Source organism: Myxine glutinosa, chromosome 1 (assembly GCF_964187855.1).
Source record: "Myxine glutinosa chromosome 1, kmMyxGlut1.1, whole genome shotgun sequence".
NCBI classification, from domain to species: domain Eukaryota; kingdom Metazoa; phylum Chordata; class Myxini; order Myxiniformes; family Myxinidae; genus Myxine; species Myxine glutinosa.
In genome coordinates, this window is record NC_136261.1 from 404,625,180 (window position 1) to 404,651,198 (window position 26,019).

Sequence of the window (26,019 nt, forward strand, 5' to 3'; positions counted from 1 at the left end):
ACTGATACCCTTTAGACCTTGGAAGACCCTTTGACACTTGAGACCCAACATCCCCAGATGACCTAAATGTCCTTAATCATCCAAAATCCCCAAAAATTCCTTGAAGACCCAAAAGTCCCTGAGAACCCAAAAGACCCAGAAGTTCCAAAAGTTATTTGACCCAAAAGTCCCCAAGGAACCAAAAGACCCAAAACTCCAAGGATCCAAAAACCCCTTGATGACCGAAAAGACCAAGAGGCGCCAAAAGGCAGGTATGCTACAAGGCCGTGAGGACCATTGAAAATTTGGTACAACGGACCAACGGGACCTTTACTACAAACGGATGAGCTGCGTGCACATACTTTTTGACTATTAATTAATGACATACTATTCAAATGTACCTTTAACCCTTTCGACAGCTGAGACCCTTTAGAGCTTGGAAGACCCTTTAACACTTGAGACCCAAAAGTCCTTCATGACCCAAAAGTCCCCAAGGACCCAAAAGTCCTTAATGACCCAAAAGACTCAAAAGTCCCCAAGGACCCAAAAGTTATTGGTGACCCAAAAGACCCCAGGAAACCAAAAAATCGTTGACTAACCAAAAGTCCCCAAGGACCCAAAAGTCCCCAAAGACCAAAGAGACCCAGATGACCCAAAAGTTCCCAAAGCCCAAAAGACCCCCAAAAAACCCAGACAACCCAAAAGTCCTTGATGACCGAAAGTCCCTGAACATCCAAAAGTCCCAGAGGACCCAAAAAGTCCTTGATGACGAAAAAGACCCCAAAAACACAGATGACCCAAAATAACCAGATCATCCAAAAGTCCCTGATGACCGAAATTACACAAAAGTTGGTGGTTAAATTCAGTTCCCGGATATGTAAATCCCATAAAAATTTCAAGTCAATCGGATGAAAATTGAGGATTTTAGAAATTTGGAAAAAAGTTGACTTTGGCCGATGTTAACCCTTTGACATCAAAAATATATAGGATTTTGTCGGACCACGAACTCTAACATTTGGTGAAGTTTTGTGATGGTCGGTTTAAAATTGTGACTAGTAGGCAAGTATAAGTTACCGGACAGACAAACACTCAAATGAAAAATCACTCGTAGAGTGACATTTGGTAAAACAGAACAAAGTAGATTGCCACTCAGTACAGCATCCTTTTGACCGAAAAAATAATTTGTAGTAGAATTCAGTGACCTGATATGCAAATTGTCTTCAAAGTTTAAGTTAATCGGATGAAAATTGAGGATTTTAGAAATTTGAAATTGTTGAGCTTTGGCCTTTGTTGACCTCGTAACCTATGTTGATCAAAAAAAATAGTTGGTGGTTAAATTCAGTCAGCTGATATGTAAATCCCATTCAAATTTCAAGTCAATCAGATGAAAATTGGGAATCTTAGAAATTCGGAAAAAACGTGGTTGACCTTTGGCCAACGCTGATCTCAAAAATAGTTGGTGGTTGAATTCAGTCAGCTGATACGTAAATCCTCTTCAAATTTTAAGTCAATTGGATGAAAATTGAGGATTTTAGAAATTCCAAAAAAGTGGTTGACCTTTGGCTTACGTTGACCGTTTGACCTCTAAAAGATATAGCATTTCGTTGGACCACAAACTCCACAATTTGAAGTTTTGTGAAGATCGATTTAAAATTGTGACCTATAGGCAAGTATAAGTGAGTGGACATACAAACACACACAAACCAGGGTGATGAACATATTTGCAAATTTTTTTTTTGTTTTTGCCAAGTTACAAACACAAACATACAAACACAAACATACAAACACAAACATACAAACACAAACATACAAACACACAAACACACAAACAAACAAACACACAAACCAGAGTGATCAACGGACTTGGGGGAAAAAAAATTGCCAAGTAACAATCAGGCGCAAATGCAATACCCTCTCCTCTGGCAGTGGTAATAACACAGCCAGTGCATTTGTGCTTTGAGTACCTCTCTTTATTGTGAAACCCTTCACAAATTCAAGTTTCATGAAAAACATCGGCAGAAGTCTTCTGATAAACAATTTTACAACAGGTGTGTTCTCCCCATATCACACATGACAATGAAACATGAACCACAGCAAAGTGAGTAAAAATTGATGTTCAAACTGCCATGGAAAAATGCCATCTGAGCACAACCAAAAGGGACAAGAAAAACAACTAAATCAGAGACAAAACAAAATTCCTAAACACTGGTCACAATCAAAAACCTCAAATGGAACGTTCCTGGATACATGGGCAAAGACGGATAAGAATTACAAACTGGCAAGCAAAGGAAGGCCCTGAAAGAAACACAATGAGATTCAGTTATGTTACCATTTGAGTTTTTGGCATCAATTTTTATCAACAATTCTCCATTATGAGAATATGGAGAACCAGATTAATACATTTTACATCTTTTTTTAAGCTGTCATTTTCTTGAAACCTAGTTTGAGGACATGGTTGTTGTTAGCATTTTGAGAATCTTGTTGTCTTCTGACACCAATTTGCAGTCATTTTTGTGGACGTTCTGGTGACAGCCAGACATATGCGATTCATCGAGGAGTTCAAGGTGCTGGGTGGTTGTCAGGGGTTACAGATGGTATTCTGAGAAGTTGTGTTGATAAGGTGTATGTCCAAACTGCCTTGCCTACTGCTGAGGATCACTTACAAAGGTGGAACGTCCAACGTGCGACGCATGGGTAATGCGATGTGAATTTAACAAACCTTTATCAGAAAAACTTTTCCCAGTCAGAGCACTTTTGATGCAGCACTCCAGCGTGGGTTGCACTATGGATGTTCAAGCTCCGTTTAGAAATAAAATCCTTGTCACAAATAGAACATTTCTAAGGACACTCTCATTGGTTGTTATCTCCATAGGTGGGTTTTCAAATGTGGGAGGCAGTTCTCCCAGAACTCAAAATATCCACCTCCTTTTTCAGTAAATTATCATTATTCATGAACCAGTTTGTGAAACTTGATTCTCATAGTTTTGTTCCAAGGGGTCGTTTTAGAATCCTCAATGGATCTCTGACAGCCTCCACCTGTAGCTTGTTTGTCGTGATATTCCCCGGAATGCTTTTACGTACTCAGTTAGGGTTTTCTTGATCATCCGGATTCCCTGTTGCTCCGAATGTCACTGGTACAATTGCAGGTTTCTTCAATTTCAAAATCCTTTTAACCTCATTTTTCATATCCTGGTATTTCAGATTTCAGCTCTCCTGTATGGATCTCCATATGCGTTTTCAAACTTCTGCTGTGAGAAAAACCTTTGTCACATCTCGAACATTTGTGAGGTCGCTCTCCTGTATGGATCCTCATATGCCTTTTGAAATTGCTTTTGTGAGAGAAACCTTTATCACATATCGAACATTTGTGAGGTCGCTCTGCTGTATGGATCGTCACATGTAATTTCAAACTGTCTTTTCGAGAGAAACCTTTATCACATATTGAGCATTTGTAAGAACGCTCTCCTGTATGGATCCTCATATGTGTTTTCAAATGTTTGTTTTGAGAGAAATCTTTATCACATATCGAGCATTTGTAAGGACGCTCTCCTGTATGGATCCTCATATGTGATTTCAAATGGCTGCTATGAGAGAAATCTTTATCACATATCGAGCATTTGAAAGGACGCTCTCCTGTGTGGATCCTCATATGTAATTTCAAACTGTTGTTATTAGAGAAACCTCTATCACATATCGAGCATTTGTAAGGACGCTCTCCTGTATGGATCCTCATATGCCTTTTCAAATAGCCTTTATGAGAGAAACCTTTATCACATATCGAGCAATTCTCAGGACGCTCTCCTGTATTAATCTTCATGTGTGGTTTCAAATTGCTTTTTGTCAAGAAACCTTCATCACAGACAGATAACTTGTGGGGGCATTCTGCAGTATGGGTCCTCATGTGTGTCTTGATTTCACTTGTTGAAGAAAAATCCATTCTGCACACATTACACTTGCAATGTATTCGCCTTTCTGGATCCTTCTTGTGTTTGTTTATTTTCATATTGATCTTTGTGTTGCGAGGCCTAGACATGCACCTGTATTTTATGGAAAGTGAGTCTTGATGTCGTGATTGTTTTTTAAAAAAAGGCTTCTTCCTCACTGTCAAGCTGTGACTGGACCTTATTTGTCCCAAAATACTTCTGGATTGTTCTGCAGAAACAAAGAAGGCAACATTTTATTTATTTTGTAAAAATCAAAAGGCAAAATATTTAACACATTTCCGAAAATTATATATTTTCTCAACACAAAAGATCGTATGTTAATTTTTTCGTTTCCACTCACCAGTTGCAAAACAGGAAGCACTTCCGTTTGTCATGTGAATATCATCTGAACCTTCCATTGCAGAAGCAAATTTTGAATCTTCTGTGACAGATCGTTGTTGTGTTGTAAGGACGCTCTCCTGTATGGATCCTCATATGTGATTTCAAATGGCTGCTTTGTTCTTCACAGAGCGTTCTTCTTCTCGTTCACGAGAGCGTTCTTCACAGACAACAATCGTTGTTGTGTTGTCTCCCTTCCACATTAACAGGATAAACATCACCTGTGTACAAATCAGCATCAGCCTTTTGCAAGGAAATGAAATCGAGAACCATATTGAGAGTTCATAGAACATGTTATGCTATGGAATGTATAGTTAAATTTAAATATAATATTGAAGTTAAAGATTGTTAAAAATAATAATTCTGGATGTTAAGCGCTATTGAAGCAGTCTTCGACATCACCCTTATTCACCACCCAATTTAACATGTTCAAGTACTGCTAAACTGGAGGTTAGTGGAAGTAACAAGAAGGTGATTTGTGTTCAGCAGTGTTCAATAATTTAATTCAACTTAAATAAAATAACGATTGTAACATTCATCCAAAAATTTCAGGAATTTACTGGCGTTAAAAAATTCTCAAAATTTCCTTTCACAAAGCTCGAAACAAGTGTGTGTCTACCCTCAGAAGAGCCACGAACAACATATATCTACTCTCAATTCTGCACTCTCAAACCTGTCTCCCTACTCCAAATCCTGGTGGCGTCTGGTCAAATCTGTTTCTGGTGTTTGTTCCCCCTCCATCCCCTCCCTTACCTCAAACGGCTGCAGAGCTGACTCCGCACGTGAAAAAGCTGAATGCCTCAACTCTGTGTTTGCCTCAAAATCGTGTCCCAAACCCATCCCTCTCTGTACCCACCGTACCCATTCGTACCCGCTGCTACTGGACTCTGTGCCCTTCTCTCCCAAAAAGGTGAAGAAGTTTCTGTCAATCCTCAACTCTGATTCTGCAACTGGAGCAGACAGCATCAGCCCTGGTGTCCCAAAATCCTGTTCAGCTGCACTATCTGTTCTCTTCACCCTCTCTTTTGCTCAAGGTAATCTGCCATCTGCTTGGAAATCAGCCAACGTTACCGCTTTACAAGAAAAAGTGCAAAAACAAATCCTTGCAACTACAGACCAATGAGCCTGCTCCCAATCATCAGCAAGGTCATGCAATGGCTTAATCTCTGATCATCATTTTGGTTTCAGACCTGGTCACTCTACTCTGGACATGCTGCTACTGCTTTCTCAGCAATGGATGGACGTCCTCAATGCCAAACAGGAAATTAGAGCTGTCTCCCTTGACATATCACGTGCCTTCGATACGGTCTGGCACCCCGCTCTGCTCACCAAACTCTCCTCTGTTGGTATCCATGGAAATCTCCACGCATGGCTGGCGGACTTCCTCTCTAGTCGTAGTCAACGTGTGGCCCTGAATGGGTTTCTCTCATCTCCTCTTCCTGTTCAGGCTGGAGTTCCCTAAGGCAGTGTTCTGGGCCCTGTGCTTTTTCTGGTCTTCATCAATGATCTCTCCGACTCTCTTGAAAATCCTCTCTATCTCTTTGCTGATGACTCGACTCTGTCGCTCCATTCGTCATCCCTCAGATCGGCAGTCTGCAGCCTCCTCACTCTCTGCAGACCTGGACAAAATCACAGACTGGGCAAACAAGTGGAACATGTCTTTCAATCCTGACAAATCTCACACTCTTACGATGTCTCTCCGAAAAGACCGACTGGACAACCCTCCCATCTACTTTCTGAATAATCCTCTCCAAGAAGTTCTGTCACTCAAACTTTTGGGTCTCACTATCTGCCATGATCTTTCCTGGGAAAACCACATTTCAAATCTGGCCTCCAAAGCCAGTCGCCGACTGGGCATCCTCCGTCGTGCGAAGTCCTTCCTTGGCACACCTGAGCTCCTCACCACGTACAAGGCTTTCATCCACAGCTCAATGGAATACTGCTCTCCCCTCTGGGCTGGTGATCCTGCCTCGCACCTAGCTCGTCTTCACGCTGTTGAAAGCAAAGCATTCAGAATCATTGGAATCTCCCGCGATGAAGCTAACTCCAAGGGCCTCTCACTCACTCACCGCAGGCAGGTTGGTGGTCTTTCCATCTTCTACCGACTCCTCTCTGGCCTTGCCCCCCCCCCCCCCCCCCAGCTCTCTCTGGGCTCTGTCTCGCAAATATTCCTACAGGTCGCACAAGATCTGCCTGCAACCCTCTTATGGTTAAACTGCCAAAATCAAGACTCTCTGCTCACCTTCACTCCTTCATTCCTCTTTTCTCCCACCTCCGGAACAAACTCCCTCACTCTCTTCAATCCCACTCCACCCTCCAGGTCTTTAAAACAGCTGTTCCCCACCATCTCTTATCTTCCCCCATCCAAAACCTTGATCTTTTCTATCCCCGATAATTTCACCCCAATTCCACTTTTTGAAATACCAACTTCTGTCCTGGAAGTCCTTGGTGTCCTTGTGTTTTATGCTTCTCCCACCCGCCATTCCCACGCCTCCTCCCCCCTAGCCCTCTCCCTCCCACACATCTCCCTGCTCTTAAATGTTGTGTGCTATCAAGTGTTTGTGTGCTTCCCATTCTCTTGTCTTCCGCTCCCTCTTTTTATATATTTTGTTTGTCTGCTTGATTTGTTTGTGAAGTAAATGTCAGCTCTTTCACGAGCCTCGATTCAGTATACAAAAAAAAAAAAAAAAATTTTTTTTATAGATGTCACAACAACAATATCATGTTTTCTGTTATATTATGTTTTTACTTTGTTTCAACAATTCATCCTATAATCATGTCATTGTATAGGCCAGTATGTAGTAGAGGCCAGTGGCATAATGTATTCCAACTCAGTCCTCAGTGTCATGATCATCCATATCTATTATTGGTGGCGAATTCAAGCACGATGTTCCGTGGCATTCTCCACAGGCTGAGGAGCAGTCAATGCCATGCTTTCTGCAACTACAGTTCATGCTGCTGCAGCCTGATGTGCAGTTGCATTTGATCATCATCAACAGTTTTCATCTCGATCAACCGTGCAATGTGCTAATGTTGTGATCCACATTCTCAGCTGAATACTGCACAAATTGGTCTTCCGACGTGAGTGTTGCATTATTTGGTGTAACAGCAGCACTTCGCTCAAACTTTTTGGCCCCGGTATATGAGCTGCAGAAACCATGCTGGTGCAGGGAGTCGAGAAGAAATCTTGAACCAAAATGGTGGTGCATCTGTACGGCTAAGCCCAGTTGGAGCCGTGGCACAATCACTCTTGGCCTTGCAGCTTGGACAATGGCATGACCTAAAGAAGGCTGTTTCTTGCTGTGAAAACGCTGTGCTGTGAAAACGCTGTGTTGCTGTGCTGTGAAAACGTATATTAAGCCCAGTTAAAATTTCTTAAAATAGGCCCTAAGCTAGCACATCGTATAGTTACTTCCTTAAGCTTCTTGTGACATTTATTGTATGTACAGGGGGCTGCAAAAGTAGGTATACAGTAAGGATTATACCAGTATTACCAGTATTATAATAGTGGTGCTAGGATTCATTTAATACTAGAATTCATTGATACATTTAATACTGATACCTGGTTTATTAGAGGATGACTCGGATCGGCGTTTACAATTTTGCGAAGCCATCCTGAACGAGGAACGAGAGGGTGACAGCATTCTGCGCAAAATCGTGTGGTCCGATGAAGCAAACTTTAAGCTATCGGGTGCCGTTAATCAGCACAATTGTGTGTACTACCAACTGAAAACCCTAAGGTCACGATTGAGCAACAGCTCAATCAACCTGGGGTGACAGTGTGGGCTGGCCTGTCCTGCAAAGGTATCGTTGGACCTATCATTCTGCACAGGACTGTTGATCAACACGTGTATCTGAACATGCTGACGGATACAATCATACCACAGGTATGCGAACAACAGCAGCAGGACGACTTCTACTTTCAGCAGGATGGGGCGCCACCGCACTTCGCACTCACTGTGCGTGCGCTACTTGACAAAGAATTTCCCAACAGGTGGATTGGACGTCGGGGAGCCGTTGACTGGCCACCACGTTCGCCGGATCTCACCCCGATGGACTTCTTTTTCTGGGGATGTGTAAAAGACATGGTTTTCGCACGCAAGCCACGTTCTGTTGATGCCATGATTCAGTTCATACGGGAGGCTTGCCAGGAAATTGATGCTGATAAAGACATTTGTGCCAGAGTGTGCACGGGTGTCCACACTCGACTATTGGAGTGTGTGAATAAATATAAACATAATATATGAATGTGAATGTGTGAATGTGTGAAGCAGTGTGTGAATGCTGGGGGCAAACAGTTTGAACATTTGAGGGATTAATATTGTTGCGGATATGGGATTTACATCCATCCATATCCGCTTGTAAATATTCCCCTATTTCCTCAATACTTCCCAACTATCCCCAATCCCCCATTCCCTAGTCCCATTTTCTGTAAACAACACTCTGTAGACCCGACCTCCCCCTATTTCCCCCCATTAAATGTCGCATCCAGGTCCACCGCATCTCACGTAGACAACTATAGGACATCTTGCTAGTTATTCTTAGTCTATGTCAGTTAAGGATTCGTTTCCATTAATTCTGACCCTTTGTTGCACCAGAATGTGATTGTATGGCACCGTTAGGAAGTTTAGGACCTCCCAATACCTCCCCGCAGCTCTTCCTCACGGTTCAGAAACAACAACAACAACAACAACAACAACAACAACAACAACAGCAGCGGCGAGCGCGGGGAGTGCGCGTCCTCACTCCGACTTGGTTGGTAGGGGGTGTTGGGAGGGCACCAGGCCTTTCCAACGAGCCGCCATCGAACATGTGCTCGACGGGGTTACCAAATAGGGGCTCCTTGTCAGCTCCTCGTCAAGGGCGGAGCCCGGTAACCCCCGCACCCAATGGGAGCGGCGGACCGGTCCCATCTGGGGCGGAGCCAACCAGCCGAGGGCGTGTGACTCCCCGCTGAGCATGCGCAGGAAGAGGGAGGTGACGTCAGATGCGCGCTGAGCTTGGAGAAGAAAGACGCCACCTCCGAGCGCTGTGAGGCCTCCCTGCATCTTTTGGACCGTGCTTGATCCTGTCCCCGAGCCAAGGTGCACCTTGTGCTATCAACCGACCTGTCCTTCCCTGCCATCAATCCCTGTGTAAGTCAGCCTTGTTCCATTTGTCTGTGGTCTGTCTGGGATAGATAAGATTGTATCTAAGTGCCTATCTCTTCTGTGTCTTTTACCTCACTCTACCTTATAATCTACCCCTTTTCTCCACCACTAATTGTATCCTCCTCCGGAGGTCTTGTGAACTCTACCCCTTGCGTCGTTTCATTTATCCCAGTCGTTGTGTCCTTTCCATCATTGATTTAGCGTAGCGCGATTTGGCCAACGTTCGAGTGGAATCGGGTGAGTTGGGGGTAATCGGGTAAACTGTACGAACACGGCGGCCATTCCGCTCGGTCAAGCAACATCTTTAGCCGTGTCCGTAACAATTGGTGTCAGGAAGCGAGATTGGACCCGAAGCGCGCTTCACGCGCTCGAAATTATTAACTGTGAAATTTGTATTGTTTTAAAATAAAAACCCGAATTTTGAAAGTCGCGCTATGGCAGATCAAGACGGCTGGGTTCCGGTAGCGGAGAGTGAGGCAGGGTCGATCCAGGACCAAATTGAGGGACATGAGGAGAGCGAAACAGTGAGGGCGGCAGGTTCGCAAAATGGCGTCCTCGCGCACGAGGTTACGGGCGCGCAAAATGGCGCCTCGCAGATGGCTACGGCGACCGCGCCCGTAGCAGCGCCTCTGGTAGATTTGAACCTTTTTTTAATACAAATGAAGGCCCTTATGGCCCAGAATAGCGAACGGTTAGAACAAAGGATGGGGTCCAATAGCGAGAAATTGAGGGAGGACATGGGGGCCAATAGCCAACGGTTAGAACAAAGGATGGGGGCCCAGATCGGAGGGTTAGGGAGTAGAATAGAGGGATTAGACAATAGATTAGGGGAAATACAGGAGGGGTTAACGGGGGTGGAAAATAGAATGGCTGCCCAGGAGAATCAGATAGAGGGAGTGAAAAATGGGTTAGAGGGGTTAGAAAACAGTATGGAAGGCAAATTGAGGGACATGAGGGACCAAGCGGAAAGGGAAGTTTAAAAAATGGGGCAGCAGATAGAGGGGGTCAGAATGGGGGTAGAAACTAAATTGGATGCTCACAGGGAGGAAATGGAGCAGATGAGGGTGGCATCTGGGCAGGAGATGCAAGTGATGGGAGAGGAGATCAGAAGAGGTGTGAGTGAGGTCAGAGGAGTGCGCGAGGAGGTGAGGCACTGTAAGGAGCGCATGGAGAAGGAGGTGAGAAAGGGGACTGTAAAATTGCAAGGTGGTATAGAGGAGTTGACGCTGGGATTAGAACAACTGACAGTGGGACAAAAGGAGTTGGGGGACCAGGTAAAGAAGAACACAGCGGTAATAGAGGGTTTAAAATCGACACAGAAGGAGATGAAAAACGACGTAGGGGTAATTAAAAAAGAGTGTCAGACGGTACATGAGGACCTGACGAGGAAAATGAACAAGGTGGTAGAGGTGATGGAGGTTAAAGAGCGGGAGGTGCGGGAGCACATAGAAAAAAATAAGGTGGAGTTAGAGGAAGAACTTAAGGGGGCGCACGAGGAGATGAAGGAGGTGAAACAGAAATTAGAAGAAGTGGAAGAAGGGGTGAGCGAAATTAAGAAGTGACGGAGAGAGGATAAGAAAGAGATAAAGGAGGAAGTAAAAGAATTGGTCCAAAGTCTGTGTTCGGATCGTGATGATGTGCTCATTAACCGGATGAGGGATTCGCAGGTGATGGAGGAGAAGCGAAGAGAAAGAGGACCCGGTGTAAGTGGTGACCAATATGGTCGTGCGTATGATGCGCCAGGTGATTTAATAAGCTTGGGGGTCGAGATGTACCCGGATGTTCGTGAGAGGCCAAGAGTGAGGTGTATGGCTGGTCCAGAGGGTATGGAACGAGGGTGCGAGCGAGAGGGTCCGGTGATGGGAGAGGTGCGAGGTGTGAGTGAGCAAGGTTGTGGTGGTATGGAATGGGTAGCAGGTTGCGGAAGTGTGACCCATGCATCGACACCAACAGGGGTAGTTTTTAGAGGGACAGGGGAGGCACGGGAGCCCCTTGGGGGTAATGTACTGTGGGGGCCCGGCCGGTTCGGCCCCGCGCTGATCCCGCAAGGGGCGACGCACAGGGTCCGGCAGGTGGGCAACGACTCACATACGAGGTGGTCCCACAAGGTCCCACTCGCGCCGTATGACGGTGGGTAAGGGTGGCATCCCTGCCACCCTTCCCATGAATGGGGGCGCAAATGCACTATAGATTATGGGGTTTATGGCAGTGAAAACTAGCCCGGGTGGGTTAGGATATTGTGTGTAGGGATCTAGCGAAGATGACATTAGGTAACGTTAAGGTTTAGATAGTGACTGATACCTGTAGTGGGGACGCAGGTAGATTAGAGTGGATGATAATGACGAGGGAGCGCAATAGCTTAAAGGGACGACTGGGAAGCGCAAGTTTCAGAGGGGAGTAGTTAGATGAGATGATGCTGTGTGAGAACTGGACAGGTGTGTGGAGCAGTGTATGAGTAGTGAGTGTTGTGGATCAGCGCAAATGCGCTTGGGGGAGAGAAGGGTGCAGGCGGCACCAAGTACGAGAGCACAGGTGTGCAAGTACAGGTGTGTGGAATACATGGAGTATTGGAATACATGGAGTATTGGAATGAGTGGTGTGGAGAGAGTTGGAGTAAGTGGTACGGAGTGGTGTGCATGGTGCGAAGGTGTGGATGGGGGAAGAGTGGACCCCTTTCACGAGTACCCGGGGCGGGTAGTGTAAGTGTTAGGTAGAGGGTATAGGTAAATTCTGGTTGGATATTGGCATTTGTGGTGCGGTTGCAGAATGGTATTGTGGATGGGTGCATTGGTGTGGTGAAATTGGCTGGTCGTGTGGCCTGTTAGTATGAGTGTGAATGGTTGGGCACTCCGCCACTGTTAGATGTCGGCCAGGTGAGGCCGCAGGTGGGCTCTGGGAGCCGTTAGTGTCAGTGGGTGCCTGAGGATCCCGGGTGTGGATCGGGCAGCCTGTGCCAGAGAGGGCACTGAGGGGGTGAGAGTGCGAGAGGGCCTTCCCCAATTAGTTAGGTTAGGGTGAGGAGCAGGTGAGCTCGGTAGGCAACAACAGTGGTGGAGGTGTGCAGGTGGGCGGACCAGCTGGGAGCGTCACACGACCCAGCCACCGAAATTGTGCGGGGGCACCGAGTGATGAATCGGGGGAGTGAGACCCCAACTTGAGAAGCACCACAGTTTGGTCAATGGGAATTGGTTTTTAGAACCCATAGTGTAAGTTGGCCAATGGATTGGCAGGGAAAGACCCCGGGTAATGTAAAGTTGTTAAAGTCATTTACGAAATAGTTAGGATTGATGAACCTGTCGCACCATACGCAGCCACTTACCTGAGGTGATGATGATGACTCCACACCTGTGTTCCTTTGTTCTGTGTTGCAGGAAAGGAGAATTGCTGTGTGGATTTGTGAGACGCATCACGACGTGGATGAGACATTGGGGTGATTCCATCTCTCCCTCCTTAGGAGGGACTGATGATGAATTGGTGATGGCAAATTTTGATGTTGAGTTGGAGATGGCAAATTTTGATGAGAGTTGGAAATGGCAAATTTGATTGGTTAGGAGGGAGAGAAGATGAATTTGGTTTATGGGAGGAACGGGGAAGACAGTAGGGACGTTTGTTGATGTGTAAAGTAGATGTTTATGGGTAGTGTTGTGTTTTGTGGATACAGTAAGGGGTAAGGGAGGGGCAATGTAGGTTACCTGGTGGGGGGGGGGGGGCGTACGGTAGGAACGTACCTGTCTCACCTGGTTCCCATGTGCCCCCAGTGTGCATTACCTAGTATTGCGTGCACTTTTGCGCCCTTACCACCTTACTCACTTGTCTTATTTTGTCTCCCACCTCCGAGGATCTGGCTTTGGGGCAGAGAGAGAGGAGAGAGAGGTGCTGGCTCCGCAGTTGTGGGCCTGCACTTCCGCTGCTTGCTGCCTGGATCGATACACCATATGGACCGCAATTTTGGTGGCCGCCCACCATGGACCGCAGTTCTTTTGCGGGCAAGCACCACCCGTTGATGGACCTCTGGGTCAACGTGGCACACCTATGCCATACAGGTGAACCACTTTTAGTTGGCCCCCCTGACGGCCACAATTTAGAAATGGACGCGGTTGGCGCCTTTCTTTATTTTTAAAGAAGCCAGAAGGCCAAGTGCACTCCATGAAGGCAAGACCAGCGGCAGAACATTGGCCGGCTGCGACACCACCGGTGACCATGGACACTTAATTGTGCATTGTTACTGAACACTTTATTGGTGCACCGGATGGTGCTGACTGTGCGTGTGGGGTGGTGCTTTTGGTGCTTGGACGGGGTGCTCTGCACATTATTAAAGGCCGTATGGCCACAGGGCACTCGTGGGTTGGTGTATCGATGCTGGCATGCGTGCTCTCTCTATGCATAACATCTGCATGTGTTCCTCAAAGAACAGGTCCTGGATCGTAGTGTAAATATCAGTGTAGTCTTGTGTAAATGATGCTCCCTACCGGCTGTATGTTTAGTTTGAGGATGCTTTCCGCGATTCGGTTATCCTGTGGGTGTGTTTCTGTTAGGAGAAGGGTGCAACGTCGCAGGGGGACATATTTACTCATTTGTGAACATCTGTAAAACTGTCGCACTCAGGGTTGAGTTAATAGTAGAGGGAACTACATCTGAGTGCCACACTAAAGTAGGTAAAAATGTATCGGGTCGGGACGCCCCGAGGTAGAGAAGGGTGCAATGTTGCGGATATGGGATTTACATCCATCCATATCCGCTTGTAAATATTCCCCTATTTCCTCAATACTTCCCAACTATCCCCAATCCCCCATTCCCTAGTCCCATTTTCTGTAAACAACACTCTGTAGACCCGACCTCCCCCTATTTCCCCCCATTAAATGTCGCATCCAGGTCCACCGCATCTCACGTAGACAACTATAGGACATCTTGCTAGTTATTCTTAGTCTATGTCAGTTAAGGATTCGTTTCCATTAATTCTGACCCTTCGTTGCACCAGAATGTGATTGTATGGCACCGTTAGGAAGTTTAGGACCTCCCAATACCTCCCCGCAGCTCTTCCTCACGGTTCAGAAACAACAACAACAACAACAACAACAACAGCAGCGGCGAGCGCGGGGAGTGCGCGTCCTCACTCCGGCTTGGTTGGTAGGGGGTGTTGGGAGGGCACCAGTCCTTTCCAACGAGCCGCCATCGAACATGTGCTCGACGGGGTTACCAAATAGGGGCTCCTTGTCAGCTCCTCGTCAAGGGCGGAGCCCGGTAACCCCCGCACCCAATGGGAGCGGCGGACCGGTCCCATCTGGGGCGGAGCCAACCAGCCGAGGGCGTGTGACTCCCCGCTGAGCATGCGCAGGAGGAGGGAGGTGACGTCAGATGCGCGCTGAGCTTGGAGAAGAAAGACGCCACCTCCGAGCGCTGTGAGGCCTCCCTGCATCTTTTGGACCGTGCTTGATCCTGTCCCCGAGCCAAGGTGCACCTTGTGCTATCAACCGACCTGTCCTTCCCTGCCATCAATCCCTGTGTAAGTCAGCCTTGTTCCGTTTGTCTGTGGTCTGTCTGGGATAGATAAGATTGTATCTAAGTGCCTATCTCTTCTGTGTCTTTTACCTCACTCTACCTTGTAATCTACCCCTTTTCTCCACCACTAATTATATCCTCCTCCGGAGGTCTTGAGCACTGTACCCCTTGCGTCGTTTCATTTATCCCAGTCGTTGTGTCCTTTCCATCATTGATTTAGCGTAGCGCGATTTGGCCAACGTTCGAGTGGAATCGGGTGAGTTGGGGGTAATCGGGTAAACTGTACGAACACGGCGGCCATTCCGCTCGGTCAAGCAACATCTTTAGCCGTGTCCGTAACAATATGTTTATTATTGATATATGTTTATTAATGATATGTTATTATTGATATGCTTGCATAATATCAATAAAATACGTTTTGTGCGCACATTTTGTTTTTCATTACTGTATACCTACTTTTGCAGCCCCCTGTAGGTATTGGGGAGGACTGTCTGCTCTTCTCTTTTACCAAGTCTTACCAGGTACGGTACCTACTACACCTACCTACTACCAACTACCAACTACCTAACCTACTGATGCCATAGTGTTGGGTAAAATAGTGGCAAGAGGCTTTGGCTTCGCTGGCTCATTGCGGCTTTGCAGTCGGGTACTAGTAGCCAGCGAAGCCGGTGTTGTGAATGAACGCGTACGTATTACGTTGAAAAGCCAGATTTTGCTGGATCCCTTGAGAATTTCTAAGCTTTGATGCACCAAATCGCTCAATGGAGGCCGCCATCTTGCGGATGCGGAAGTATGCATAAAGAAATTGCGAAAAAGTTCAATAGGAGTTTGTTTCAGCCATATTTGTTTGATTCACAATCTCATGCACCTCTAATTTGTAATTAAAATACTTTAAGACCAACCTCGTTCCCCGGGCCCACACGCGCCATGGTTATCTTCAACGAAAATCGTCACCAAACACCGGAACCAATGAGATTCGAGCATTTGAAAAACCAAATCGCTCCATGGAGGCCGCCATCTTCCGGATGCGGAAGTATGCATTAAAAAATTGCGAAAAAGTTCAATAGGAGTTTGTTTCAGCCATCTTTGTTTGATTCACAATCTCATGCACCTCTAATTTGTAATTAAAATACTTTAAGACCAACCTCGTTCCCCGGGCCCGCACGGGCTCTGGTTATCTTCAACGAAAATCGTCACCAAACACCACACCCAATGAGATTCGAGCATTTGAAAAAGTATTTCAAACAAGTACAGATACATTCAAAGTACACCGCCCCCATGCCAAATAATTAAATATGCTACAGCGCGGCATTGCCGGCGTGCCTCTGGCGCCCGGCAATACCGCAGTGCAGCTGAGCAAGACTGTATTTGGAGAGAGAGGTGCACAATAATTGATTGATTAATTGTATAATTAAAATCAATGAAAGATTATCACAAAATATTTTCTTAATCAATTGGCTAATAGCATAACTAAACCACTAGTGCTTCATCCAAAGATGTATCTTTTATAAATGTAATTAAATAAGTCATTAATAAAAAATTAAATAATTAATTGATTCATCAATAAATAATTAATCGATTAATCAATAAATAATTAATCGATTAAATGATTAATCAATAAATCAAAAATATCCTTGATCGCCACATCACTTGGTCACTGTCATGTCCAAATATTAGTTTCCCAGCTCAAAAGGTGCCTGAGATATTGGCCAAATGAGAAAGAAAATAAATAAATGATTAATCATTAAAAAATTTAATTATGAATCAATTCGGTCACAGAACACATAAACCACCACCATTTCATCAGAATCTGTAACTGAATGAATTTTTTTTTTTTAGTAATTAATCGAATAATTAAATAATTAATCGATTAATTGATTAATTAATAAATCAAAAATACCCTTTGCAGCCAAATCACCTGGTCATTGGCATGTCCAAAAATCAGCTTCCTAACTCAAACTCAAAAGGTGCCTGAGTTAATGGTCAGAAGAGAAAGGAAATTTGATTAATTAAATGAGTACTTAATTAATCGCTAATAATTAAATAACTCCTCAATTAATTGATTAATCAAAAAACAAAAAATACATTTTTTGACAAAGCACTTGCTCACTCTTGTGCCGAAATTTCAGCTTCGTAGCTCAAAGGATGGCTGAGATATCACCCGGACAAACAAGAAAACAAGAAAACAAGCAAGAAAGAAAGAAAACAAACAACCAGAGTGAAAACTGAGTACTCCATTTCAGCGTGCGTCATTGCCGAGCCCCCTTCGGTGCCCGGCAATGACGATTTGCAATGTCTGGAGATGGCACAGGAAAGGTGCGGTGTACAAAAAGCTTATTACCGGTACCGCGTTTCGGAGGTTGAAAACGGCACCAAATATTCTAAAATTTATGAAGAATTATTTTTTAGAAATCTCGCGGCCGGTGGGGATAGTTTTTCAAGGCCAGAAATATCCGAAGTTGAGACGGAATTCACCGAAATAATCAAGAAGTAAATTTTATAAATTTCAATGTCATCCAGAATGCATATGGTATCATTTTGAACTAGGTACGTACGGTACCCACTCGCCTACCTACTACCAACTACCTCACCTACTGATGCCATAGTGATGGGTAAAATAGTGGCAAGAGGCTTTGGCTTCGCCGGCTCATTGAGGCTTTGCAGTCGGGTACTAGTAAACTGATAATCTTCGAACAAACTTCCTCAGATGAGATCCGATCACGTGAACCTTCGTCTCAGTTACAGCACAAGATTTACAAGATCACCCAGAAGCTCATCGTCATTGAATATTTGCCGTTTGCGCACAATGTTCTTCTTCCTTTTTTTAAGAAGATCGTTCATAACGTCAGCAATTTGTGTGCAACCGCGACATTAGTGGAAAAATAAAACAAAAGCTAAAGAATAACAAGCGTTACGCCTAGGTACCCCGTCGGGGAAGTGATGTGACGTGACGTTACGCCAGACATATAGTATATGGTGGCGGCCATCTTGGATTTTGACGTGGCGACCCAATTTTCAATAGCGTTCTTCCTTATGGCGAGATACACCCACACACCAAATTAGAAGTTGGTACTTCGCTTGTTTTTCAAGATATTCATCTCACAATGTTCGGACATACATGGCGGCAGCCATCTTGGATTTTGACATCGCGACACAATTTTCAATAACGTTCTTCCTTATGCCTCGATACACCTACACACCAGATTAGAAGTTGGTACTTCGCTTATTTTTCAAGATATTTCGCTCACAAGGTTCAGACATATATATATGGTGGCGGCCATCTTGGATTTTGACGTGGCGACCCAATTTTCAATAGCATTCTTCCTTATGCCTAAATACACCCACACACCAGATTAGACGTTGGTACTTCGCTTATTTTTCAAGATATTTCGCTCACAAGTTTCAGACATAAATGGCGGCGGCCATCTTGGATTTTGACGTGGCAACCCAATTTTCAATAGCCTTCTTCCTTATGCCTAGATACATCCACACACCAGATTAGAAGGTGGTACTTCGCTTATTTTTCAAGATATGCAGGTTACAAGGTTCAGACATACATGGCATCAGACATACATGGCGGCGGCCATCTTGGATTTTGACGTGGGTTGCACCCACACAACAAATTCGAATGCGGTCCTTCGCTTACGCACGCACGCATGCCCGCACGCATGGACGGACGGACACACGGACGGAGGGGAAAGCCATAGTCCCCCTTTCGCTCCGTTGTGGGAAATTTTTCAGGGACGGCTTCCGGGTTAGGAATGAACCACGTGTGAGTGAGCGCTGCTCTTTCCGCAATGGCAGATTAACGCACGTGCATAATGGTCACATGCTCATGGATCCCCAAATTAAATGACGTCATGCAATCAATGCAACCTGAGATCACGAGAGATGAGAGGTAACGCGAGACCAATCGTGGTCCACAATGTTTCGAGGTGAGACCGAGGGTGGGTCTCACTTTACCCACAAAACACATCACCTTGTGAGTGGTGATAAACACGGCGTAAAGGAAATGCTCGAGGAAAGAAAACATTGTCACATGATTAATCGATTTAAAAAAACGTTTTCCCCTGATGTTTAACTGGACGGGACTTTTATAAAATTAAGGGGTGAAGTTAGACAGTTAGTATTGGTAAAAAAGCAGGTAAAGTGTAATAATGAATAACTCATTGAATCTATCTATAATTCCAGTAATCTCTGTGTGTCTGTGTGTCTGTGTGTCTGTGTGTCTGTGTGTCTGTGTGTCTGTGTGTCTGTGTGTCTGTGTGTTTGTCTGTGACCGCTGTTTCTCGACAACCACGGGTCCGATATACTTGAAACTTGCCAGGTATATTGCTGGGGACCCGAGGATGTGCCTTTTCAAGGTTTGAAATTAATCGGACAAGTACTTACCGAGCTATGTCCAAAAAACGCTTCAACCAATCAGAGAGCAGCGAACTATCACGTGTGCCGAACCGTTAATGCAATGCAAGCGTTAATGCGTTAATGCAAGGCTTTTCTTTTTTTCCCTCTTCTCTTTCTACTTTTCCTTGCGATTAAATTGCAAACAGCCAAAATACGTTGGCGCTAATTGAATAATTGGCCATTAACACTAAAATAATCGTAACTGCGATATGCCAACTTCCGGACAGTGAAGCCTTCCCTGTTGTTGTTGTTTGCAGCAGCTGTTTGCAGCAAGGCAAGGCTTTTCTTTTTTTCCCTCTTCTCTTTCTACTTTGCCTTGCGATTAAATTGCAAACAGCCAAAATACGTTGGCGCTAATTGAATAATTGGGCATTATGTTTTACAACTAATAAAAACGAATTTGCGATTCATTCGCTTTCCTGCGCGTTTGTGTACGCGATGGCGATTTCTTTACCAAACTCCGGAAGCCGTTCGCTTTGGACCGAACCATTGCATGTAAATAGAGGGGGGGGATTGTCACCACTCGCAAGCCGTTCGCTTTGGACCAAACCATTTCATGTAAATAGGGGGGGGGATATAATTTTAGATATATATATAGTACGGGCATGCCCTAGTATATTCAAATGCAACAATAATCACATGAAAATTTTATAATTGCTATTGTTAATACATATCGATATTGTTTATCAAATGCACATTATAACATACTCGTGGGGTCACCCGTGGGAATCCCACGGGCATGGACGTGTGTGACATTTGGACATCTTGATTTAGATGCTGCACATTGAATTTTACAAAATGGTTACTGGCAATTCATCAGATCCAGAAATGGTGTAATGAACACAATTTATTTATTTCACATAATTTGTGACACCTCACCCCTCTCCACCGACCACTCTCCTCACACTCCCCACCAATACCTCCTCACACTCCCCTCCAATACCTCCTCACACTCCTCTCCAATACTTCCACACACTCCTCTCCAATCCCTCACACTCCTCTCCAATCCATCACACTCCTCTCCAATCCCTCACACTCCTCTCCAATCCCTCACACTCCTCTCCAATCCCTCACACTCCTCTCCAATCCCTCACACTCCTCTCCAATCCCTCACACTCCTCTCCAATCCCTCACACTCCTCTCCAATCCTTCACACTCCTCTCCAATCCCTCACACTCCTCTCCAATCGCTCACACTCCTCTCCAATCGCTCACACTCCTCTCCAATCCCTCACACTCCGCTCCAATCCCTCACACTCCGCTCCAATCCCTCACACTCCTCTCCAATCCCTCACACTCCCCTCCATTTGTGCCTCACTCTCCTCTCCAATCGCTCAATCCCTCACTCTCCAATCGCTCAATCCCTCACACTCCTCTCCAATCCCTCACACTCCTCTCCAATCCCTCACACTCCTCTGCAACCCCTCGCTCCTCTCCAACCCCTCGCTCCTTTCCAACCCCTCGCTCCTCTCCAACCCCTCGCTCCTCTCCAACCCCTCGCTCCTCTCCAACCCCTCGCTCTCTCCAACCCCTCCCTCCTCACCAACCCCTCGCTCCTCTCCAACCCCTCGCTCCTCTTCAACCCCTAGCTCCTCTCCAACCCCCGCTCCTCTCCAACCCCTCGCTCCTCTCCAACCCCTCGCTCCTCTCCAACCCCTCGCTGGAATGAATGCCAGTTTAAACAGGATTACCTTTACTTCCGTATAATAATGATGAATGAAATAATAACGAAGAAATATCTGTCTGCAATTTCCCGTCTGTGGCGACACGTGAACGAAGCTATGCCCCTCTCTCCACATTATTGTGACGACATATAAATTAAATATTTAATCGTGACGATTGTCATCAAATGGAAAAGTCTGCTACGAATTATTAATATATCTCGCCATTTTCCCGTCTGTTATTTTAGGCAGTGTATGACCGACCATGCCGCGATTTTTAAAAAATATATCTCGGCAATTTCCCGTGTGTGCGTGAATGTTCTCAATTATTTCTGACACCGAGTCTAAAACCATCGATAAAAATTAAATGAGATAGTGAATTCGAGACAAAATCGTGAGGGTGACTCAATGAATGGGCTTCATGTTACAGGCCTTTGAGAAATCATTTCGTTTTATAAACGGAAACTTTCATGGGATTCTCTTCCCGTTTTTTTTCAACCGAGTCTAAAACTATGTTAGCGACTGTTAAAAATGAAATGATATATCGAATTAGAGTTGAAATAAACCTGTGTGAGAGAGAAAGACAGCACGGGCCGAACTAAACAGGCCTCAAAGCCATTCGAGTTAATAAAATGGTGGATATTTGTTTACATGAAGCCTCTCCAAGAATGGGTGGAGCCACTCTGCAGACGGAGTAAGCTGCACCCCCGGGCAGACAGAGTCACCGTAGCCTATTATAATATGGAGTAGCGTGACTCGGCGCGCTCCGTGCACCTCAGCACAATTCGTTTCAGAGGGATAGGCATCTTTGACCATTTTGGTGTCTTTTGGGTCTTCAGGGTCTTTTGGGACTTCAGTGTCTTCAGGGGCTTTTAGGTCTTAAGGGTATTTTGGTTCCTCTGGATCTTTAATGGTCTTTGGGGTCTTCAGGGTGTTTTGGGTCTTTGGGGGTGTTTTGGGTTTTTGGGGTCTTCCTTTGGGAAGGACTTCGCACGACGGAGGATGCCCAGTCGGCGACTGGCTTTGGAGGCCAGCTTGGAAATGTGGTTTTCCCAAGAAAGATCATGGCAGATAGTGAGACCCAAAAGCTTGAACGACAGAACTTCTTGGAGAGGATTGTTGAGAAAGTAGATGGGAGGGTTTTCCAGTCGGTCTTTTCGGAGAGACATAGTAAGAGTGTGAGATTTGTCAGGATTGAAAGACATGTTCCACTTGTTTGACCAGTCTGTGATTTTGTCCAGGTATGCAGAGCGCGAGGAGGCTGCAGGCTGCCGATCTGAGGAATGAGGAATGGAGCGGCAGAGAGTGGAGTCCGCAGCAAAGAGATAGAGTGGATTTTCCAGAGAGTCGGAGAGATCATTGATGAAGACCAGAAAAAGCAAAGGGCCCAGAACACTACCTTGGGGAACTCCAGCCAGAACAGGAAGGGGCAATGAGAGAAATCCATTCAGGGCCACACGTTGACTACGACCAGAGAGGAAGTCCGCAAGCCAAGCGTGGAGATTTCCATGGATACCATCGGAGGAGAGATTGGTGAGCAGAGCTGGGTGCCAGACCGTATCGAAGGCACGTGATATGTTGAGGGAGACAGCTCTGATTTCCTGTTTGGCATTGAGGATCTCCATCCATTGTTGAGACAGCAGAAGCAACATGTCCAGAGTAGAATGACCTGGTCTGAATCCAAATTGATGATAGGAGATCAAGCCATTGGAGAAGAGGAAGGATTTGATATCCGAAGCAATAATGGATTCCATGACTTTGCTGATAATTGGGAGCAGGCTGATTGGTCTGTAGTTGCAAGGATCTGTTTTTGCACCTTTTTTGTGTAAAGCGGTAATGTTGCTGATTTCCAAGATGCTGGCAGATTACCTTGAGCAAAAGAGAGGGTAAAAAGAACTGAGAGAGGGTGAGATAGAGCGGCAGAGCAGGATTTTAGGACCCATGGGCTGATGCCGTCTGGTCCAGTTGCAGAATCAGAGTCGAGGTTTGACAAAAACTTCTCCACCTTGTCAGGAGAGAAGGACACAGAGTCCAGGAGCAGTTGGGTTCGACTGGGTAAGGTGGGAACAGAGAGAGATGGGTTTGGGACACAAGATTTTGAGGCAAACATAGAGTTGAGGCATTCGGCTTTGTCACATGCGGTGTCAACTGTGTAGCCATTTGAGGTGAGGGAGAGGATGGAGGGGGAACAAACACCAGAAACGGATTTGACCAGACGCCACAAGGATTTGGAGGAAGGAGACAGGTTTGAGAGTTCATTCTTGACTGTGGAGAGATATTGCTTCCTGGCACTCTTGAGGGTAGACACACACTTGTTCCAAACTTGGTGGAAGGAACTGAGATTACCTTCAGTTGGATTTGCCTTCCAAGAGGCAAAGGCAAGTTGTTTCAGGGCAACTGCCTCTCCACAAGATGCAGTGCACCATGGATGGGAGGAAGGGTAAGACAACTGAAGACGAGATGGGATAAATCTGTGCATGAGAGAGAGCAGTTTGCTTTGGAAGAATTCCCAGGAAGAATTGATGTCAGAGGCAGTAGAGAAGGGAGACCAGTCCAGATGATTGATGGCTGCTTGCAGACCGTGCCAGTCGGCCTGAGTGAAATGTCAGACTCGTCGACGCTGAGGAGGCTCTCTGAGCATGGTCAGAGAGATGTCCACTTTAACAAGCACATAATCAGAAGAACCGATTGGAGCAGAAGAAGAGCAGCAGACATTTTCAGGGATGTTTGTCATAACCAAGTCTAGAAGAGAAGATACTCCATTGACTGAGATCCGGGTCGGGAAATTGACAGATTGTGTCAGTCCCAATGAGTCACAGAAGTCCTTTGCCGAGGTGCCATGGCTGGTGAGAGAGGAACCCACACCCAGCCAGCTGGCATGATGACAGTTGAAGTCACCACATATGAGGAAGAGAGAGTTGGGATGAGTTGATAGAAGTTGGTCCATGTTGTCAGATGGCGACATGTAAATGGAGTCATCACTGTTTGGAGGACGGTGCAGAACACATATGAACAAAAGGTGGGAGCGGAGAGGAAGCCGTAGCCAGAGGTACTCATGGGGGTGGGGTGGAGAAAGGGCAGTGCAAGGAGAGTGAGGAAGAGAGCTTTTGATAAAGATAGCAACCCCACCACCAGGACGAGGCTCAGTTCTGTCATACCGGAGGAGGGAGTAACCAGGAAGAGATATTAAGGAATCAGAGACATCTTGAAGGAGGAAAGTTTCTGTTTAGCAGATAAAGTCTGGATTGTCAGAAGCAACCTGAATGGAGAGATCAATCAGGTTTGAGCGAAGGCCCCGGATGTTTGAGGTCCATATCGTTAATGAGGAGAGAGGGGGAGCATCGGGTGTAGGAGAGGGGAGGGAGGGTAGGGGCAGATGAAGGATTGGTGGGGGAGGTAGGAAGATCAGTTAATAGCATGTCAGAGATTACAGAAGAGTTACAAGAAAGGGAAGGATGAGGATGAAAGGTTTGATGATGATGGGATGAAGCACAGTGAGGGGTTCTTTGAGGGGTGGCAGAGGAAAGTAGAAGGTTGGGGGAGGTGGAGGTATGAGATAGAAGGGAGATGAAGTCGGGAGGAGGCAGCTTTGAGAAGAGGATGGGAGGGGGGACATTTGGAGAGGGATGGTAGGGGGGGGGAGATTTGAAGGGGAGGGGTTGGGGGGAGTTTAGAAGGGGAGGGGCAAGTGGGAAGATTTGGAGGGAGGGGCAAGGGGGGAGATTAGAAAGTGGATGATTAATGAAAGACAAACATTGATAACAAATTGGGTTTATTGTGATTTTCAAGTTAGCGATCCGTTTAAGAACGATGGATGAGGGGTGGAATGAATTTGAATTTAGAGCATGCAGTGATTTAGAATTATAAGAGATTGAATATTTTTTTGAAGTAGAATGAGTTGGAGAGGAAATTGAAAGGAGCCTTTTAAATAGGAAGAAAAACAGCGTGTTGTAATATACCACTGAATAAAACACTGCAGGGGAAAGCTTAAACATAATTAAACAGAACCGTGAAGAACAATCTAATATTCACAAAAAAACCAACGGGGAGAGGGAGCCTAGAGGAACAACCACGAGTCACGTGTGTAGTGAAATTATACCGAAGGTGAACCCAGGGAGTGCTCGCTTAAAAGGGGCGTCTATAAGACCCGGGACAACCGGGGCACGCAAACACTCCAGCGGCACTTACTGTGACATAGTCCTGTAGTTTGAATGGTATGTACGCCCCTATATGCTGCGCTGATTTGTTTTACCTATTGTGATATCGGACATTGCCCATACAATACTCTGATTCTAATGTCTGTTGCATGAATGTATTTTTACAGGATGTTACTTCAGATCTAAATTATATTAAACCTACCCAAGGGACAAGTCGTGTCTGAGCTTGATTTTCACGACATTTAATATCATTTAGATCGCCGAAATGACTGAACACAAGATGATCATGGTACCGATTCTCGGAGCCGATGCTCAAGCTGAGGGATCGGGATCGGAGTTCACCCACTGGCTCAAAACGCTGGAGAATTACTTTGCTGCTCACGAAACAGAGCCCACCGCTGCGGTGAAGCTGTCCGTGTTACAGTCGAAGGTCCATCACACCGTTTACCGGAGCATTGCTTGATTTGTGACGTACGCTACGGCTCTGGCCGAGCTGAAGCGACTATACGTAAAAACACGGAGCGCTGTGCACGGCCGGCATCAACTCTCCCAGCGGCGACAACCCTCGGAATCGATCGATCGCTATGCGCAGGAGCTGCGTTACCTATTGGCGGACTGCGTGCAGGAGGTACGGACCCACGAGCAAGTGCAGGACGACCTGCTCCGAGATTCATTCGTCTCTGGAATTAATTCTGGAGTCTTGAGGCTCCGACTCCTGGAGGTCGCGGAGCTGACATTTACGGAGGCACTACGGCTGGCACGCGTCTATACAGATGCCCGTGAACAATCCACCGCTTATGATCACCCCCGAGTCGTGGCGGGGACTTCTCAACTCGTGCGACCGGAGA

At 45.8% G+C, this 26,019-nt stretch overlaps 1 protein-coding gene across 8 annotated transcripts in view; it reads right to left on the reverse strand.

Annotated features, from left to right (window-relative positions):
• Nucleotides 1-1,927: 1,927 nt before the first annotated feature.
• LOC144889594 (uncharacterized) overlaps nucleotides 1,928-26,019 on the reverse strand; it is a 68,048-nt gene continuing 43,956 nt past the window's right edge. For 4 of the 8 annotated variants that reach the window (XM_078770423.1, XM_078770417.1, XM_078770421.1 and 1 more), the window contains 2 exons: nucleotides 4,264-4,522; nucleotides 1,928-4,131 (listed from right to left, as the gene is read on the reverse strand). In XM_078770423.1, coding sequence (XP_078626549.1) covers nucleotides 3,155-4,131; nucleotides 4,264-4,321 — 1,035 coding nt within the window. In that variant the 5' untranslated portion in view covers nucleotides 4,322-4,522 and the 3' untranslated portion in view covers nucleotides 1,928-3,154. Of the gene's footprint in view, nucleotides 4,132-4,263; nucleotides 4,523-7,863; nucleotides 8,696-26,019 lie in introns of those variants that run through there. The other 4 variants (XM_078770418.1, XM_078770419.1, XM_078770420.1 and 1 more) reach the window with 4 other exon arrangements.